This window comes from Orycteropus afer, unplaced genomic scaffold (assembly GCF_000298275.1).
Source record: "Orycteropus afer afer isolate SDZICR_OR568_19922 unplaced genomic scaffold, OryAfe1.0 scaffold00002, whole genome shotgun sequence".
Lineage (NCBI taxonomy): Eukaryota > Metazoa > Chordata > Mammalia > Tubulidentata > Orycteropodidae > Orycteropus > Orycteropus afer.
This window is the reverse complement of record NW_006921589.1, coordinates 17,128,130-17,149,082: the sequence shown is the minus strand read 5'-3', so window position 1 is coordinate 17,149,082 and position 20,953 is coordinate 17,128,130. Positions and strand designations below refer to the sequence as shown.

The 20,953-nt window shown below is 36.8% G+C and overlaps 1 protein-coding gene across 1 annotated transcript in view; it reads left to right on the top strand.

Moving 5' to 3' along the window:
• SPAG16 (sperm associated antigen 16) overlaps positions 1-20,953 on the top strand; it is a 1,240,018-nt gene that overhangs the window by 618,249 nt on the left and 600,816 nt on the right. The window contains exon 12 of the mRNA XM_007959961.2: positions 1,179-1,364. Within this exon, the coding sequence (XP_007958152.2) occupies positions 1,179-1,364 (186 nt within the window). The remainder of the gene's footprint in view (positions 1-1,178; positions 1,365-20,953) is intronic.

Here is a 20,953-nt window from a genome sequence, read left to right as displayed (position 1 = left end):
CTACTTCCATAGTGATACTGCCTCGGAAACCCAAGGAGGGGTCGCTATGAGTCGGGGCTGACTCGACGGCAAATAACAACAACAACAACAATAAACTCATTACATGCTAACATAAATAACATTTTTTTCCAAATATAAATGTAATTTCCAGAACAACAAAATTAATGAAAAGAATAACAGTATTTTCCTCTTCTGTAATCTTTTGTTTCTACTTTAATAGACGTTAGCTTGGAGGGATACCTTGTCTTTCTTTTTTTTTTTTTTTTTTTCCAGGCCTAAACCAAACAACCAAACCCCCTACCTTAGCAGTGATTTATTTATTATATTTGTCATTTTAAAAAGCACTTTTTGTCTTTCTTATTCTTCCATTGTATTAGTCTATGGCATTTTCCCCCGGCTTTAAAATTGTATGCATAGCTCAACAATTTTTATTACAGACAGGAAAAAAGTAAGTGACATTCAAAATATTGCTTCCATTTCACTCCATAGTCTTAATACATTGTATTTTCATCAAGTTCCAATTATATTCAAATGTCCATAGATCTACTTGTGTTTATATCATTGACCCCATACCCACTCAATTTTTAAACTAGCTTCTCTGTCTACTTGTATCCTCTACTTTTCTGACATTTTCTCCAGACCTAAATGGCAAATACAGTGACTTCCTCAACCATCCAATACTGCAAACCACCCAATACTGTAAAACCCCTTTCATCTCTCATGATCCATCTCTAAAGCCACCTCATTCCTATTGCCTTTCTTCTTTTATTGTCCAAACAGCAGTCCTGGAGATTTAAATTAATCCACACTTAAGCAATGCTGACCTACTATTTTGTATTGTATTATGTTATTTCAATTGCCTAGCTTATGTCTAAATTATAATTATTCTGAGGCCACATCATCCACAAAGCCTACCATATTATCTTAAACCTAGCACATGCTAAAAATACTGAATTAATGAGCTAATGCACAGTAGCAGTTTTCCTTCTCTATTTGAATTGCTAAACAATCCAACTATATCTCTAAGTACGTAGATCTAAATAAGGTAAGAAGATTTAGGCATTCAGGTATGTCAGTAAAAGTAAATATAACATAAAAACACTATTACTGATTTCAGTCATTCATAAAAATAATGTAGTTCTTCAACAAAATATCTCTTTTTATGTTCTTGCAAACAGTGGGAACAAGTTGGCAACTTCAAGTGGTGACACTACAGTTAAATTATGGGACCTAAGTAAAGGTGATTGCATTTTGACCTTTGAAGGACACAACCATGCAGTGTGGTCCTGCACATGGCACTCCTGTGGTGATTTTGTGGCTTCCTCCTCACTGGATACAACTAGCAAAATCTGGGATGTTAATAGGTAAGAAGTATTTTAAATATTACTGACCTATTTTGAAAAAATACAGGAGTAATTTTTTCCCCTCAATATACCCCCACTGGTAACTATTATAAAGAAACTGTTAGTGTTTAATATTATAGAGAATTATTTAAATACATAAAAAAAAAAAAATCAAACTCACTGCCATCGAGTCAGATCTGACTCATAGCAACCCCTCCTGTTTCTGAGGCGATATCACTATGGAAGTAGATTGCTCAACCTTCCTTCCAGGGAGTTAGTTTGTGGGTTTGAATCTCCAGCCTTCTGCTTAGCAGTCAAATGCTTTAAGCACTATGCCACCAGAGCTCCTAGTTACTTAAATACTCTTTATAAAATATATTTCTAACTCCATAAAACTATATGGATATAGTATTCTTTTCAAAATGTAGGTATGAGTATGATGCCTGTGTAATAATATCCAAATAGCTTCATTGAGAAACTTTGTTGTAAGCAAAATAGAGACAAATCCTTATTGCAAAAAGTTAATTCTCTGTTAGTCAGTCATGCCAACTTTCCATACTATGGAAGCAGCAATTTAATTGACATGCATATGATGAAAATAATTACTTTCTTTGTAATTAATTTTTTATACCCTTCTCTTCAATTACATGTTTCCTGGAAATCCTCCAATTGTGAGAATAAATGCAATTTATTGTGTGCGATGTTCTGTACAATATCATGTAAAGGTGGTAGTTTTTATGGTTTGATCTTAATTCAAAACAGACAAATTAATTATGTTTATACTATCACAATTTCTGCCATGGTGAAATAGTTGGGGACTGTGACATCCTGCCAGGTATACAAACAGGGTGGGAAGAGGTAAGTTTAGCTGCTAGGAAACGTCCCGCTTGCTTCAGCTGTGCATCATCGGTCAGACAAGGCAGCTTTCATCAATGATGCAATGCCCGGTTCCTAAATATAAGTGATAATGACTCCTGAAAACTTAGGCAGACAATTGTCACACAACAATTGTAATTTATTTTGTAAGAAAAAGATAGATTCACTCTAAAGGTGGACACATGTAATACATGTCCCCTAACAATCTTTCTCCATTCTTTCTTGAATCATAGGTACTATTTTTAGAAGAGAAAGAAAATAGATGTTAGCAAAAATTTAATATGTTTTCAGAGCAAATTCATGAAAGGGTGTTCTATGTCCTATGCATAATTTGATTAGCTCTTCTACACTGTACTTTTATGATACTGAAGTGGGACTCCACAAACCACATGCCTGCTTTGCCAACTGACAATTAGATTCTGTCAGGAGATGAAACTAGCAGGAGACTGCAAGACTTGAGAAGGAAGAAGGGAAATCTTTTTCCTTCTCTGCTTTTAGGCTTCTTGTGTACTCGCAGTTCCAATGAGCATGGTCCTGTCAACACTTTACCTCAGGATAAGTGCCTTTTCATTCTGGCAGCTGAATCTAATTGATAGTTTTCTAACACTCACAGACAGCCTCTTCATGACCTCATCAAAAACATTAGCTCCAGCTAATGGCAACCCCCTTCTTAGAAGTCGAGGTTCTGGGTTCTGCAAGTGCTCCACCCCCTACTCACAAGTAAAGGAACACCAATACCAACTGACAAGCACTCCCTCCTCAGACAACTAAGTTTCAGTTCTTTAAGCCCCCTTCAAGGTTCTAAATTTTAATAATTCTAGACTATTTCCTTTATTCTCTCAGTCTTTGGGTGGTAACTGCTTCATGTAGTGACTCTATTCATGACAACTTAATGTTCTCTTTTTCTTTTTAGTCACCTCATTAACAATTTCTACCCAGTTAACAATCCAGTATAATATGTTTTCTTTCATAAAATAATAGGTGCAGTTCTTTCTCTTGAGTTGACCTTGACAAATACAGAGAACTAGTGGGTAAATAGCATAATCTTCCTGAGCTACAAAGATATGGCTAAACAATGTTTGGTATACTCCATATCAGGAAACATTGCTCGGATTAATAAATTTTAGCACTATTTCTACCTAAAATAGTGACAATTAAAGATATATTTTAATTATCAGAAGTATAACATTTGGTTATCTGTAATAATTGAGTATATGAACTCTTAATTTGATTAGTTGTATGATGTGATCAAATTTTATAAATAGTAGTATCATACATTATGGAATTTTTACACTAACATCTTATTATAATTTGTATAAAGTTTGGCTTTGATGAAGATCCTAAGAGAAGACTTTGGCCTATTCTAAAATAGATCTTCAAATGTCCTTTGGAAAACACTACTGAAAAACTGATTCCTAATAGACTCAGCCATACCTAGAATAACTTCAAATACTTTCAATTTAATGATCTTTTTCTCCATGACTCTGATATTCAGTTGCTGTCTTCCTATTGATGCTCAGTAGATATTGACATAACAGATCAAAATCACTCCTGATTGATGCCAAAATCCTTTATATTTCAAAAATATAATCAATGTCAAGAGTTCACCTTCATACTCAAGGACAAAATAATTATGCCAATTTTAAAACTGAAGTAATGGACAAATATCAACTAAGATATTGATTGTGTCTGTAACGGCTATTAGTATATCTTTCAGAATCGTAAACAGAGCACTCAGCTCTAAGTTTTGATTACTCATGGGCCAATAAGAAACTGGTAGGATAGTGTGTAAGACACTTGGCTACTAAGCAGAAGGTCAGCAGTTCAAACTCACCAGCAACTCTATGGAAGGAAGATGAGGCAATCTACTTCTGTAAAGATTTATAGCCTTGGCAACCCAGTGGGAGTCACTATGAGTCAGAATTGACTTGAGAGCAGGGGGATTGGTCAATATTTTGTAGATATGTTTAAAAGTAGTGTCTTTCTTTAAATTTTCATGTTATTAGAACTGGCTTAATAGCTTAAAGTGGACAGGTTCTTGGCCTTAGTGAAATGAGTAGTAGTGTAAGCTATTTTATACTGAGTCATATGCTCTTTATTCTGATTCCACATAACTCCTAATAAAATAATTTATTTTGGTGGACTTTGCTGTTTTCCAGAGTAGGAGTATTTTAGAATATGTTCTACAATGTATCCTCTTTCTTTATTGTCTACCCTTTCCCTAGAATGAGCCCCTGGATTATTAGCCTTGACTATCTTTTAGCAGATGTAATAACCATAGCCCTGCAACAGTTTCTGAATTGGGCATTGCCTGACAAAAGCATCTAGTTAGTCCCTCAGCAGAAAGTTGGTTCAATGAGAAGTATAATCAATGAAAAAGTTCCAGAACAAAGAAATACATTTAACAAGTGCTAATAAAAATCTCTGAAGAATATCTGAGGCACTGAGTCTTGGTGAGTCTACATTCCACCAGCTTTCTTAAAATAACTAACAGTAACCCTTTGATGATCTTGTGAATGATCACATATAAAGGAGAAATTCATATGTGTTTCAGTCAGTGATCATTGATGTATACCTTAATTTTCTATGTTCAAATATATTCTTTAAAAATCAATCCTAAAGCTTAAATATATCCTGAACACATGCACATTCTCACCATTGTATCTTAAGCAGACAGTTCTTGGAACATGGGAGGGTGATTGAATGAATGAATGAATGAAGACTGAATCAACAAACACACATAAAAATTGTACTCTCCCTGCCTGTATTCATACTCTAAACAAACTACAGTGATACCTGTAAGGGCTGAAACTTGGCAGGACTGCCTTGTTTTTCCAGGTCTTATAAGTTTTCAACCTTATCACTATGTTATCACTCTCTCTTAGTTGAAAATATTTGAGTTTTCCTTCTCTGATCTTATACTGGTTCCAGCTTTCACAGGTTTTACTGTATAAATTAATTGTGCTGTAGAATTGTAATGTAGGATAACTACATGAATCTATAAAATGACGAAAAAGGTATAGGAAAATGAGAAAATAGCTAAGTGAGTTTTTTAAAGGGGGTTTGTGTTTGTTTAGAAGCATTTGTGCATAGAGTTAATAAGTGTTCATGACATGGCAACACTGCGACACTGTGTCATAGGCATGAGGCAATTCTAAGACTCCATCACTGTTCTCAGTGAGATTGCAAACAAAAACCTACAGCAATTTTGAAGAACTAAGAGAATATGAAATGCTTTTGCAGTTTTTAATGTTAGATGGAGTATTCTGGCTGCCATTCTTAAAAGGTAGCTGGGCGTTTGGCTGAGTAGATGTACCACACTGTCACTCTGATATTCGGAAAGCAGATCATGTGCCTCCTTCACTTGAGCAGAAGTTGGAAAGATCCAAAATGTTACTGAGAATGACTTCCCCAGCTCCCTTTAATAAACTAATACACAGACAAGAATTAATGAAAGAATCAGAGACTTGCAAAAGACAGTAGCTTCCAGACCCCAGAGTAAGAGATAAAGCTGTTGTCATTATCTCCAAGTATATGTTTCAGATGCCCTCAAGATTAAGTCGAGAGAGAAAAATAAAACAGGCTCTAAAACTATGTTTGGAAAAGTACTTTTTGGTTACTGCCAAATTGAATTGACTGGAGGCCAATCTATCAGAAATCTACTAAGCTTTTGAGAGAATTATATTGAAATTCAGACCATGAGCCTAGCTTTAATAAATATCTGGCTCTTCAAACTGCAAAACAGCCCTCAGGACCCCCCCCCAAAAAAAAATGCATCCAAATGAAGTGGACTTTGAGTTCGGTTCTCAAGGGAGATACAGTTCTCAAAGGAGACACAGACCAGTGTCCACTTCAAATGTGGCCACAGAAAAGGATAACAGACAAGGAAGAACCTGCTGTGGAACAAAGCAGAGGCCAAAAAGAGCCACGAGCAAGAGTGTCCTCCCAAAGAAGATGCATGGCGAAGTTTCTTCTGACACCTGATCATAACTACATCACTATCTGGGCTAGTGACTCTTGTGGTTCCTGTCTTTCATTTTCTATACTGGTGTTTGTATGGCAGGTATTTTCTCCCTGTTTCTCTGTTCTGCTTTGTGTTTATGGTGATGTTGGTGGGGAACGAAAAACTTGTCTTTTATTTGGTTGGTTACTAGAACACAAGAAACACTTGTGAACCTGTTGGAGCACATTGTGAATCACCCGGAGATCTGGACTGTGAGATGCCTGCAGTAAGTGAGTGGAACTTTGCATTGTCTCCTGAGGGAGAGGGGTAATCAGTAAATGCTTCATATATTACAGGAAGGTTAGCATACATATTTAGTACCAAAAAAAAAAAAAAAACTATGGCAGATTTCCTAGCTGTTCACCATAATCCATTGTTCCTTATTCCATATTAGTTGGGCACATGATTGTATACCTAAGTGACATTCCTCGGCCTCTCTGTTGGTTAAGTGTACCCATGCCACTAAGCTCTCTACAATAGAATATTAGTTGAAGTGATATGTGCCACATCCATATTCTTCCTCTATGGGGTGATAGGACATCAATGCCAATGACTACAGTAATCTTAAAATCCAATTATTGAAAATGACAGAGCAACTATTGGTCTGTTTGAATTAAAGCCACCCTGTTATCTAACTCTAATTAGCCTGGAACATTCTCTGGAGTCCTGAGCAATAAGAGAATAAGCTTCAATGTTTTTCAATACATTCTAGTTCCAGTCTGTTTTCTACATCATCTTAGTCTGCCCTATCCAATATAGGTACCCTATGAATACTTTCAGGTGATTGTTTCCCCCTCATGACAAATTAAGGGGCAACTAGGGCCAGTACCATTTCTTCACAATTATTTTGATTGAGTAGTAATGGTAAGTCTGTGCTGATAATAAATGACTATTCAAGTCCCTGTAACTCCTCTTTCTTTCCTTACTCTTCCTTACTTCCCATCTTTAACATCTGCTACAATACTATTAGAGCTCGTGAAGTCCCACTTGGGAGTAGTAATACTTCTAAGCTGAATGATTGTTTTGCATGAAGGTTAATGCCTATAAAAAGAGATGCAGATTATCAGGAAACATGTAAGCATAATATATTAATGTCTCCATTGGTGGAATGCTGATTCAATAAAATATAGTGTGATATTTACAATATAGTATACACTGTGCAATAAAAATGAATAATCCAAATTTATAGTGGATTTATTGTCTGAAAGTCAGCTTTTCTGATTGTAGTCAAACTGATAGAACACAAATGATATCTTTCCTGTGGGTGACTTCACCATTTTATTTATTTATTTATAGATACAACAAATATTCATTGAACACTTAATCTGCTCTATGCATTGCCTAGTCACTAAGCTATAGCAATGATCAAAACAGACAAAAATCCCTTCCCTCATGTACATGACGTTCTATTGGGAGAAGGAAAATGAACCAAGTGAAAATAACAATAACAAATAACTATAAATGGTATTTAGACAGGATAAGTTTTGTACAAAGCTGAAGCATGGAAAGTGAAGAGGAATGGTGAACATAAAAAAAGGATTGCAGTTTTAAGTAGAACAGTCAGAGAATGCTTCATACGAAGTTGACATAAGGCAGTAAAACAATATGGCAGAAGTCATTCCAAGCACTTCTGAGGAAGAGCTTCCCCTATCATGGCTGCAGACATCTATGTCATTGAGGAACAGCAAGGAGGCCAGTTTGACTGAGGTACCTCATTTCTAGGGCTTTGGCCTTACTCTCAGTGAGATGGGAAACCATGGGAACATCTTAAGTAGGAGAGTTGCCTAACTAGACTTGTGCTTTAACAGGTTGGTTCTGGATAGTGGGTTGAGATTTGACCATGGGAAAAGGGCCATGGGTAAAATTAGGAATATTAGCTGGGAGGCAAATGCAATGATCCAGGCAAAAGACAGTGAAGCTTTGAGCTATTATGAAAAGAATGATGAGAACTGTTTGTATTCTGGATGGATTTTGAAGATAAAACCAATAGGAGTTACTTGAAAAGGAGTTTGGAGTCATGAAAGAAAGAGAAACAAATGATCTCTTGCATTTTGAGGCATCTGAATGGGTAAAAAGGGAGGGACTCATTATCTTTATAATGGGAAAAAAATGTAAGCTTTATTCACATAGAAAAGGCTTTTCAATTAGCTGCATCATCTGGAATTCCAGAAACAGTTGGAACAGAGGTAGAAGGATTTATCTAACAGGTGATTTTCATTGAAGATAATTGACTATTCCCTCCTGGGCACTAGCATCACTTCCTCCTTAACTTAATAATTTATTGGCCAATCATAAACCCAGGGCAGGAGGAATGACATAAAGAAGGGTATAGGTAAAAGGAACAATGCAAATTAAGGGAAAAGAAACATTAAATATTAGCATTATGTAATAGTAAGTAATCTTCTTTTAATGATAAGTTCTAATTATTTTCTTTGGGGGAAATAATGAACCTAGATAGAGTCTAAAATGGGAGAAATATATTTATTATAAAACAAAGAATACTATAACAGCATCAAATACATCACAAAAATGAATTTTGTGTTTATAATTCTAAAAGTATTCAGCTAATATACATCATGTTCTTTGTGATTCACTGCAAAGTTGACCATATTAGAGATGAAGAACACATTTCACTATATTAATGATCTTAAAACATAATAATGTAAAGAAGCATTAAGACTCAAAGCTATGGATTATTGGTACATTAATACCTGACTTATAATGTAAAGACTCCGCCTTATACTTGAAAAGGCACTCAAGATATATATTAATGGACTGCTAAAGAAACACATGAAACAATAATGTTCCATTATAAGAAATGATAAGATACTTAAATCGACCTCTTGTGATCAATTTATCCTATTCCACCAGGATAATTAATCCAACTATTACATCTTCTTAGATTTTCATTTATATTCAAATGAATAGCTCCCCCTTGAAAAATAAGCTTGAAATATTATCTAAGTAGTATTGAAAATAAGCATATGAAAAATAAAAAATGAAAAAATAGAAAAATAAAATAGCATATAATATTTTCCAGTGTTAGCAAAAAGCAGTACATAATTAATAAGCATTATTCAATAGTGCCTATTTTATGAACAAAATATATTAAAACTAGAAACTCATTTCATTTAGCAGGTCATATCATGATTAAAACATGAGGAAACTCTTTCATAACTAATATGGCTTTGTGATCATGTGTGAAGACTGCCTCAAGCAACAGGGTCCTCTGCAATAAACTTGATATGAATATTATTTTACATACATATATAGATCAATAAATAAGAGAGATGGATGTCATTGAAGTTTTAAAGCATGGTCCTATAGACTTAAACAACAAATATTTCATAGAATGAGAGGTGTAATACCTGTGTAATTTGCTAAATAAAGTACCCCTTCTGTTTGGTATCTTTGTAAACAAACTGGTTTGTCACCAATTCATGTATTAGCAAACAAAAACAAGAACCAAATGCATTGCTGTGGAGTGGATTCTGACTCATAGCGACAGTAAGTATTTCCAAGGCTATCTCTAACAAAAGTAGACTCCCTTATCTTTCTACCACAGAAGAACTGGTGGGTTCAAACTGCTGACCTTTTGGTTAGTAGCTGAACACTAAAACACTGTGCCACCAGGGATCCCTGTAGCTTATCTATTTTATTAGCCATAATTTGGATGAGTATAGATGAAACTAAAGAATATTCCAACAAGACTAAGTCTATGTGTCTTATAACATGATTGCAGTGTAGCAAATTACCTGGTATGGCTTTTCTGGCCATAAGTCTTTGTAAACTGCATGGTGGAATTTGCTGTGAGAAAATGAGTAGCTCCTGAGTTAAAGTCATCCACCTGGAGTATTTCTGTTGAGAGTAGCACAAAGTAATTTTCTGGGAAATTCACTCTCTCTCTCAAGTATATAGAATTCTGATGTTAGGATTGGTTGGTTCAGCCTCAAAAGGAGCTCTCCTAGGGGCAGAAGAAATTTCTCTGACTGCTGGTTGAGAAAGACATGATGCTGAGAGAAACTCACTTCTGAGAGACATGCATTGCTGAGAAAGACACTGAGAGACATGCATTGCTGAGAGAGAGACATGCATTGCTGAGAGAGAGACAGGCACTGCTGGGAGAGAGACTGTTGGTTGAGAGACAGCATGCTGAGAGAGACTGAACATTTTTCCTGAACTTGAATTGTAGCCTGGTGCTTCCCTAATAAAGCCCATAATCTATGAGTTCTGTGTGCCCACTGCAGGAATTACTGAACCCAGCAGAGAGGTTGTGGGTGCTGCAGGAGGAAGAGCTGGTATTAGGGTTAATGGAAGGGCTGGAGGGAGGCAGCATGTCTGGCCTCACAGGAATAGACCTTGGGCTATTGATGCTGATTCTGTCTTTCTCTTGTGTGGTTGGAGGAGGTCAGAAGATGCAGCCTCCCTGCTCCTTTGGCAATGACATAACTATATTACCACTAATTAAAGCAAATACTTATAAAAACTGCAATACTCTTCCCCTTCTCCTACCAAAATACACACACACACACACACACATATACATATATATGTATGCCAAAAAGTACAAACTGCCATTGAGTCAGATCCAACTCATACGGACTCCTCCTTGGGTTTCCAAGGCAGTATCACTACAGAAGTAGATTGCTCCATCTGTGTGTGTGTGTGTGTGTGTATAGTCACTTTGTTGTTGTTATGTGCTGTGGAGTCGGACCTGACTCATAGTGACCCCTCCTTGGGTTTCCGAGGCAGTATCACTACAGAAGTAGATTGCTTCATCTTCCTTCCAAGGAGTGACCGGTGGGTTTGAACCGCCAGCCTTCTGTTTAGCAGTCAGTAGGTGACTCTTAATCCTCCTCAATGCTAATGACTGAAAAGGTTTCAATGTATTTCTTAATATATGTTGAAATAAAATTGTATATAACCACAGTACACATGAAGTAAAAAGCTAAGGTCATAATTATTACTGTATTTAAGATATAATTGTGTATGTGTGTATGTATACATACATGTTTGTGTATATACATAACATTAATGTTGTTATGTGCCATCGAGTCGGCCCCAACTCATAGTGACCCCTTCTTGGGTTTCCGAGGCAGTATCACTATGGAAGTAGATTGCCCCATCTTCCTTCCAATGTAGTGGGTTTAAATACCAAGTTCAAAAATTAATTTTAAGTGAAATATAAACATTTACTCTCTTGAATCTTTTAAATAATACCTAATCAAAATGATATTTTATTTATCATATCATTATCAATGACCCCTGAACTCAAATTATTTCACTATTTAAAACAGCAAATTCTAAACAATATCATGCTTCTGAACCATTGTTTTAGAATTTTTAAAATGATTTTCATTTAAAGAAAACACTGAGATTTGATTCAATTACTATTGAATTGAATGTCCAAGTGCATCAAGTAAAACAATTGGGTGGAAGTAAACTAAATATTACTTATTCAAAATCATATTGTTAGATGGGGAACATTTCCTCTTTAGATAATCAATTGTATTTTGTCCTCTTGAATAAAAATTGGAAAATGCAAGTTCTATAGAAATTTTAAATAACAACTCACACTTTCTAACATGAATGTATGCACAATTGTAGCATTTATAACTGGAAAAACAATTTCTTCAAATATGTTCTGGGCAATAAATAAACCAGGGAAGGAGGAGAGAATGATAATCCCCTTTCCTGACATCTGGTCACCTTACACCTTAGCATGGGCATTGCATTAAATAATACCTCCAGAAGGGATTGGGCTATAGTTTCTTAAATCATTTACTACATTTGACAATGGAATTATTAAACATTGTTTTCCTTAATTAGAAATGCTTATAGGTTCAATTGATATGTTAACATGAGGGCACACTGGAGTAGGGTGGGCCCTAGTCTAATATGACTGTTGTCCTTAAAAAAAATGTATAGAGACAACAAAGACAGATAGAAGGGAAGACTGCCTCATGACAATGGAGGCAGAAATTGAAGTTATACTGTCATAAGCCAGGAGATGTCTGGGGCTATCAGAAGTTGGAAGAGGCAAGGAAGGATCTTCCACAGAGATTTGTAGTGAGTGTGGCTTGGATGACACCTTGATTTCAGAATTCTAGCCACCAGAACTTCCAGAGGTTCAAGCCGGATTCAGAAGAGGATGTGGAACAAGGGATATCATAGCTGTTGTCAGATGGATCTCGGCTCAAGGCAAAGAATACCAGAAAGATGTTTACTTGTGTTTTATTGACTATGCAAAGGCATTTGATTGTGTGGATCATGACAAATTATGGATAACATTGAGAAGAATGGGAATTCCCGAGCACTTGATTGTACTCATGAGGAATCTGTACCTTGACCAGGAGGCTGTTGTTCAAACAGAACAAGGGGACACTACATGGTTTAAAGTCAGGAAGGGAGTGTGTCAGGGTTGTATCCTTTCTCCACACTTATTCAATCTATATGCTGAGCAAATAATCCAAGAGGCTGGACTATATGAAGAAAAACGTGTTATCAGGATTGGAGGAAGAATCATTAACAACCTGAGATATGCAGACAATACAACTTTGCTTGCTGAAAGTGAGGATGACTTAAAGCACCTACTGATGAAGGTTGAAGAATACAGTCTGCAGTATGGATTACATCTCAATATAAAGAAAACAAAAATCCTCACAACTGGACCAATGAGCAGCATCACAATAAATGGAGAGAAGATTGAGGTTGTCAAAGAATTCACGTTACTTGGTTCTGCAATCGGTGTCAATGGAAGCAGCAGTCAGGATATTAGACAATGTGTAGCATTGGGAAAGTCAACTGCGAAGGAACTGTATCAAGTGCTGAGGAGCAAGGATGTCTCCTTGAGGACTAAGGTGCGCCTGACACAAGCCATGATATTTCCAATCGCCTGGTATGCATGTGAGAGCTGGACAATGAATAAGGAAGACCAAAGAAGAGTTGATGCTTTTGAGTTGTGGTGATGGCAGAGAATGCTGAAAGTACCATGGACTGTTAAAAGAACTAACAGATCTGTCCTGGAGGAAGTGCAGCCAGAATGCTCCTTGGAAGCAAGAATGGCCAGACTTCGTCTCACCTATTTTGGTCATGTTGTAAGAAGGGACCATTCCCTGGAGAAGGATGTCATGCTTGGTAGGGTGGAGGGTCGACAAAAGAGGGGGAGGCCTTCAACGAGATGGATTGACACAGTGGCTGCGATGATGGGCTGAAGTATAGCAGGGATTGTGGGGCTGGCGCAGGATCAGGCAGTGTTTCGTTCTGCTGTGCATGGGGTCGCTATGAGTCGGAAACGACTTGACAGCACTTAACAACAACAACAACAAGCCAGCAGAACAAGGGGAGAATAAATTTCAGTTGTTTGAAGCCATCCATTTTGTGATAAGTTGCAACAGCAGCCTTAGAAAACTAATACAAATATTGACTTATTATTAATCTATTCAGTATTTACCAACTGTGTTCAAAGTCTTATTTCTGGAGCTAGAGATAGGACACAGCAGCACTGAACTAGACAGGAATGCTTCTTGATACTTACATGATAGAGAAAAGTCTTGTTGGTATCCATGCCTTATAAATCATTAGAAAAGCTCTCTGCCTTGGCCAATGACAAAAAACCAATTTCTTGTCTTTAGGGCTACAAAATCAGTCCTAGCAAGAAAGGCTAGCTTTCTGAGTTGTTATGGGTACAAAGATTTAAAGCTTTATGGGTAATAACCCACCAAAGAGGCAGACATTAAAAATGGTGCTGAGTCTAATCTTCCCAGAGATAATTGTTTTTTCATTGGCATTTGGGAGCTCTGGTGGCATAGTGCCTAAGGCATTTGACTGCTAACCAGAAGGCTGTAGGTTCAATCCCACCAGCCACTCCTCAGAAGGAAGATTGGGCAATCTTCTTCTGTAGAGATACCACCTTGGAAACCCAAGGAAAGGTAGCTACGAGTTGAATCAACTCAATCACCAAATTAAGAGAGTTTAAAGCTGCTTTAGTGTGAAGAGTGAATTTGCCTGTGATCATCCTAGTTCAACTTGATTTAGGGTTATTAAGTCAGTTTTTTTTTGAAAAGGGAAGAAAAAGAATTTTAGAACAATATTCCTTAGTTAGACACCATCTGAAATGCTACTCATCAATAAGAGTTAGAAATAAACATATGAAGAAATGTATCCCACCCTGTTCATGTTTAATGTGCTTTTACCTCTGACTAGTAAAAAGCATACCTAAATTATGTGATTTCTTAAATACACAAAAAGATTCTGAAATATCCCAAAGTCATTTTTGCTTACTCATGCTAAGTAATTAGACGTTTAAAAATTGATCTTGAAGATTTAATATTAGTAATAGGTATTTTATGTATTATTGCCTGATTACATGCCCCACTAAAATTCCTTATTCAAGATTTCAAAACTTAAAATTTCCACTGAAAATGCATTGTTATTATCCAACTATGTATTTTAAAAGATGTAACATTTTAGCCTAGAAACACAAAACATCCTTTCCTATAAAAGCCTTATCTAATATGTAAGGAAGCAGGCATTTGGTATATTTTTCTAGATTAGCTTGGCCCAGATTTCTGAAAAGTTTACAAAAGCATAAGATGTTTCCAACTTTATAGGTGTCATATATTTTTATTATACTTTTCTAAGCTATTGACAAATTAAATGTAAATTTTATGGAATATTAATGTGTCTCAGAAGAAATTTAACTTCACTATTTTATATATGTAAATTAATATATGATAGGTGTATGCAAAACTGAAATAATAAATTTTGTGTCTGAAACACAAAAATAGTCCCTACATCCTTAATATTCATCATAAGTTGTAAATCTCTTACACAAATAGCATGGTTAATTGACAAATACATGTTTAGTATATATGCAAAAACCAAAAACCAAACCCACTACCATGGAGTTAATCCCAACTCATTGCAACCTTATGGGATAAAATAAAACTGCTATTCTAGGGTTCAGGGAGCTCTGGTGGCATAGTGCCTAAGGCACTTGATTGCTAATCAGAAGGCTGGCAGTTCAAACCCACCAGCCACTCCTCAGAAGGAAAATTGGGCAGTCTACCTCCGTAGAGATACCACCTTGGAAACCCAAAGAGGGGTCACTATGAATCAGAGACAACTAGACAGCACATAACAATAATTCCAGGGTTCAAAGGCTGCAAATCTTTACGAAAGAAGACTGCCTAATTTTTCTCCCATAGAGCAACTGGTGGGTTCAACCTGCTAAACTTTTGGTTAGAGATGAATGCTCTAACTATTATGCAACCAGAGCCCCTTAGTATATGTGTTGTTGTTGTTGTTAGATGCCATCGAGTCATCTCTGACTCATAGCAACCCTATGCCCAGCAGAATGAAACACTGCCTGGTCCTGCACCACCTCCACGATCCTTGCTGTACTTAAGCCCCTCACTACAGACACTGTGCCGATCCATGTCGTTTAGATCCTTTCCCTCTTTCATTGGCCCTCCATCTTACCAAGCATGACATCCTTCTCCAGGGAATGGTCCCTTCCAATAACATGACCAAAGGAGATGAGACGAAGTCTGGCCATTCTCACTTCCAAGGAGCATTCCAGCTGCACTTCCTCCAGGACAGATTTGTTAGTTCTTTTAGCAGTCCATGGTACTTTCTTTCAGCATTCTTCACCAGCACCATAACTCAAAAGCATCAACTCTTTTTCATCTTCTTTATTCATTGTTCGGCTCTCATATGTACATGAGGTGATTGAAAATATCATGGCTTGTGTCAGGCGCACCTTAGTCCTCAGGGAGACATCTTTGCTCTTCAGCACTTCAAAGAAGTCCTTTGCAGTTGACTTGCCCAGTGCTATGTCTTCTGATGTACTGACTGCTGCTTCCATTGGTGTCCAATGTAGAACCAAGCAATGTGAAGTCTTTGATAACTTCAGTTTTTTCTCCATTTATTGTGATGGTGCTTATAGGTCCAGTTGTGAGGATTTTTGCTTTCTTTATATTGAGATGCAGTCCATACTGCAGACTGTATTCTTCAATCTTCATCAGTAAGTGCTTCAAGCCATCCTCACTTTCAGCAGCAAAGTTGTGTCGTCAGTGTATCACAGGTTGTTAATGATTCTTCCTCCAATCCTGATGCCACTTTCCTCTTCATATAGTTCAGCTTCTTGTATTATTTGCTCAGCATATAGATTGAAGTATGGTGAAAACATACAACCCTGACACACTCCCTTCTTGATTTTAAACCATGCAGTGTCCCCCTTGTTCTGTTTGAATGACAGCCTCCTGGTCTATGTACAGGTTCCTCATGAGTTCAATTACGTGTTCTGGAATTACCATTCTTCTCAATATTATCCACAATTTGTTATGATGCACACAATATTTTTTTTTTTTGCATAGTCAATAAAATGCAAGTAATCGTCTTTCTGGTATTCTTTGCTTTGAGCCAAGATCTATCTGAAATCAGTAATGATGTCCTCATTCCACATCCTGTTCTGAATTCAGCTTGCATTTCTGGAAGTTCTCTGTCAATACACTGCTGCAATTGCTTTTAAATTATCTTTAGTGAGATTTTATTTGCATGCAATATTAATAATATTGTTGGATAATTTCCAAATTCTGTGGGATCACCTTTGTTTGGAATGGGTACAAATATGGATATCTTCCAGTCAGTTTGGCCAAGTAGCTGTCTTCCAAATCTTTTGGCATAACTGAGTGAGTGCCTCCAGCACAGCGTCCATTTTTGGAAACATCTCAGTGGGTATTCCATCAATTCCTGAAGCCTTGTTCTTTGCCAATTCCTTCAGTGCAGCTTAAATTTCTCCCTTCAGTACCATTAGTTCTTGAACATACGCCACCCCCTCAAATGGATGAAGATTGATCAGTTCTTTTTAGTACAGTGACTGTGTTTTCCTTCCATCTTCTTTTGGTGCTTCCTGTATCATTCAATATTTTGTCTATAGAATCTTTCAATATTGCAACTCGAGGCTTAAATTTTTTCCTCAATTCTTTCAGCTTGAGAAATGCTGAGTGTGTTCTTCCCTTTTGGTTTTCTAACTCCAGGTCTTTGCACATTTCATTATAGTCATTGCCTTTGTCTGTCTGAGCTTCTTTTTGAAATCTTCTGTTCAGCTCTTTTACCTTGTCATGTCTTCCATTTGCTTTAGCTACTCTCCACTCATGGGCAAGTTTCAGAGTCTGTTCTGACATCCATTTTGGTCTTTTCTTCCTTTCTCATCGTTTTAATGATCTCTTACTTTCTTCATGGAGATACTATTGATATCATCTCACAATTCTTCTGTTTTTCAGTCATTGGTGTTTAATGCATCATATCTATTCTTTAGATGGTCTCTAAATTCAGAAAGGATATATTCAAGGTTATATTTTGGCTTTTGTGGTGGTGTCACTATGGAAGTAGATTGTCCCATCTTCTTTCCAAGGAGCAGCTGGTGGGTTTGAACCACCAGCCTTCTGGTTAGGAGTCAAATGCCTTATGCATTACGCCACCAGAGCTCCCAGGTTTTTTTGTTTTGTTTTTTGTTTTTGGACTTCTTTTAATTGTATCCAACTTCAATTTAACTTGTATATGAATATTGATGGTCTGTTCCATAGTTAGCCCTTGGTCTTGTTTAGGCTGAAAATATTGAGCATTTCCATCGCCTCTTGCCACAGATGTGGTCAATTTGATTCCTGTGTACTCCATCTGGTGAAGTACACATGTATGCCCACCTTTAGTGTTGTTGAAAAAAGGTATTTTCAATGAATAAGTCATTGGTCTTGCAAAATTCTATCATCTGATGTCCAAGGTTATTGCTGTTACCAAGGCAAATTTTCCAACTACCAGTGATCCTTCTTTGTTTCCAACTTTTGCATTCCAGTTACCAGTGATCATTATTAACACATCTTATTGCAAGTTCAGTCAATTTCAGACTGCAGAAGTTGATAAAAATCTTCAATTTCCTCATCTTTGGCTTGGTGGTTGGTGTGTACATTTGAATAATAGTAGTGTCAACTGGTCTTCCTTGTAGGCATATGGATTTTATCCTATCACTGACAGCATTGTACTTCAGGACAAATCTTGAAACATCCTTTGCAATGATGAATGCCATGCCATTCTTCTTCAAATTGTCATTCCTGGCATAGTAAATAATATGGTTGTCTGATTCAAAATGGCCAAAACCAGTCCATTTCAGCTCACTGATGCCTAGGATATCAATCTTTATGTGTTCCATTTCATTTTTGACAACTTCCAATTTTCCTAGATTCATCTTCATACATTCCATGTTTCTATTATTAATGCATCTTTGCAGCTGTTTCTCGTCAGTTTGAATCATGCCACATCAGCATATGGAGGTCCCAAAAGCTTTCCTTTATATCCATATCATTAAGGTCAGTTCTACTCTGATTAGGCAGCTCTTTCCCAGTCGTATTTTGAGTGCCTTCTGACCTGAGGGGCTCATCTTCCTGCACTGTGTTGGGCAATGTTTCAGGGCTGTTCATAAAGTTGCCCAGTAATATATCAGACAGTGTTTCTGTACATGTCCAGTCACCTCTTATTTGTTGCTCTTATTTCCTCTTTATTCATTTCTGAGGCAAGTTACAATCTCTTAGACTTGAAGCTTTTAGTTATCTTTATAATAGTGATTTAACTCTTTGCTATTTGAATTATCATGGCCTTTATTATCTATGTTCCTATCTTTACCGCTACAAAGCACCAGAGAGCCCAGTCCCAAAACTGAAACAAATTATTTATATTTCCCTTAGAGATCATTAGGATTAACTCCAAGAGAACTAATAGCTGTCTTTATCTAGGCCACTACAAAATTGTCAATTATTATATTCTACATAGATTCCATAAATCCACCAATCAGACTTGATCTTGTAATCTTCTTTGATCTCCCTTCCACTATATGCTTTGGAATTCAGTGTTATCAGTTAATTATTGTGTATTCTCAATTTCATCTCTAAATATATTCATTATCTTCTTGCCTAAACTAACAATTCCTTGAACATATCAAATCCCTTTTCTAATGGACTCTGTAATTCTGTCACTCCTATCCTCCCCAAGAGATTTACAACAAGTGTTGTTGTTGTTGTTAGGTGCCGTTGAGTTGGTGCCAACTCATTGCAACAGTATGTACAATAGAAGTTTCCTTCTGTCTGGTCCTGCACCAGTCTCACAATCCTTGCTATACCTGAGCCAATTGCTGCAGTCACTGTGTCAATCCATCTCATCAAGGGGCTTCCCTTTTTTCACTGACCCTCCATTTTACCAAGCATGATATCCTTCTCCAGGGAATTGTCCCTTCTGATGATATGACCAAAATAGGTGAGACAAAGTCTGGCCATTCTCTCTTCCAAAGAGCATTCCAGCTATACTTCTTTCTTGACAGATTTGTTAGTTTTCCTGCAGTCTATGGTAGTTTCAGTATTCTTTGCCAACACCACAACTCAAAAGCATCAACTATTTTTCAATATTCATTGTTCGTTGTCCAGCTCTCACATGCATATGAGGCAATTGAAAACACCATGGCTTGGGTTAGGTTCAGCTTTGTCTTCCAAGTGACATCTTTGCTCTTCAGCACTTTAAAGAGGTCTTTTACAGCAGATCTGCCCCATGTAATACAACTTCTGTTTTCTTGACCACTGCTGGCATAGATGTTGATTATGGAACCAAGTAATATGAAAACTTGACAATTTCAATTGTTTTTTTTTTTCAATTTATCATGATTCTGCTTATTGGTCTAGTTGTAAAGATTTTCATTTTCTTTATGGGGGAGCTCTGGTGGCATGGTGCCTAAGGCATTTGACCACTAACCTGAAGTCTGACAGTTCAAACCCACCAGCCACTCCTCAAAAGGAAGACTGGACAATCTATTTCTGTAGAGATATTGCCTTGGAAATCCAACACGGGGTCGCTATGAGTTGAATCAACTCGATAGCAGTGAGTATGGTTTGGTTTTTGTTTTATTTTGAGGTGTAATCCATACTGCAGGCTGTAGTCTTTAATCTGCATCAGTAAGTGCTTTAAGTCACCTCCACTTTCAGCAAGCATTATTGTGTCATCTGCATATCACAGGTTGTTAATCAGTCTTCTTCCAATCTTTATGCCACAATTTTCTTCATGTAGTCCAGCTTCTAGGATTATTTGCTCAGAATACAGATTGAATAAATATGGTGAAAGGATGCAATCTTGATGATTCACTCCCTTCCTGATTTTAAAACCATGCAATATCCCCTTGTTCTGTTTGAAGGGCAGCCTGCTGGTCTATGTACAGGTTTCTCATGAGCACAGTTGTGTGTTCTGAAATTCCCATTCTTCTCAATGTTATCCATAATTTGTTATGATCTACACAGTCTAATGCTTTTGTATGGTCAATAAAACACAAATATCTTTCTGGTATTCTTTGCTTTAAGCCAAGAACCATCTGACATCAGCAGATCCTCATTCCATATCCTCTCCTTAATCCAGCATGAGTATCTGGAAGTTCCCTGTCAGGATACTGCTGTGACCATTTTTGAATTATCTTCAGCAAGATTTTACTTGTGTATGGTATTGTTTGAAAATTTCCACATTCTGTGGGATCACCTTTGTTTGCAATGGGCACAAATATGGATCTCTAACAGTCAGTTGGCCAGGTAGCTGTCTTAAAAATTTCTTCACTAGATGAGAAAGTGCCTCCAGTATCTCACTTGTTTGCTAAAACATCACAGTGAGTATTCCATCAATTCCTGGAGCTTTTTTTTTTTTT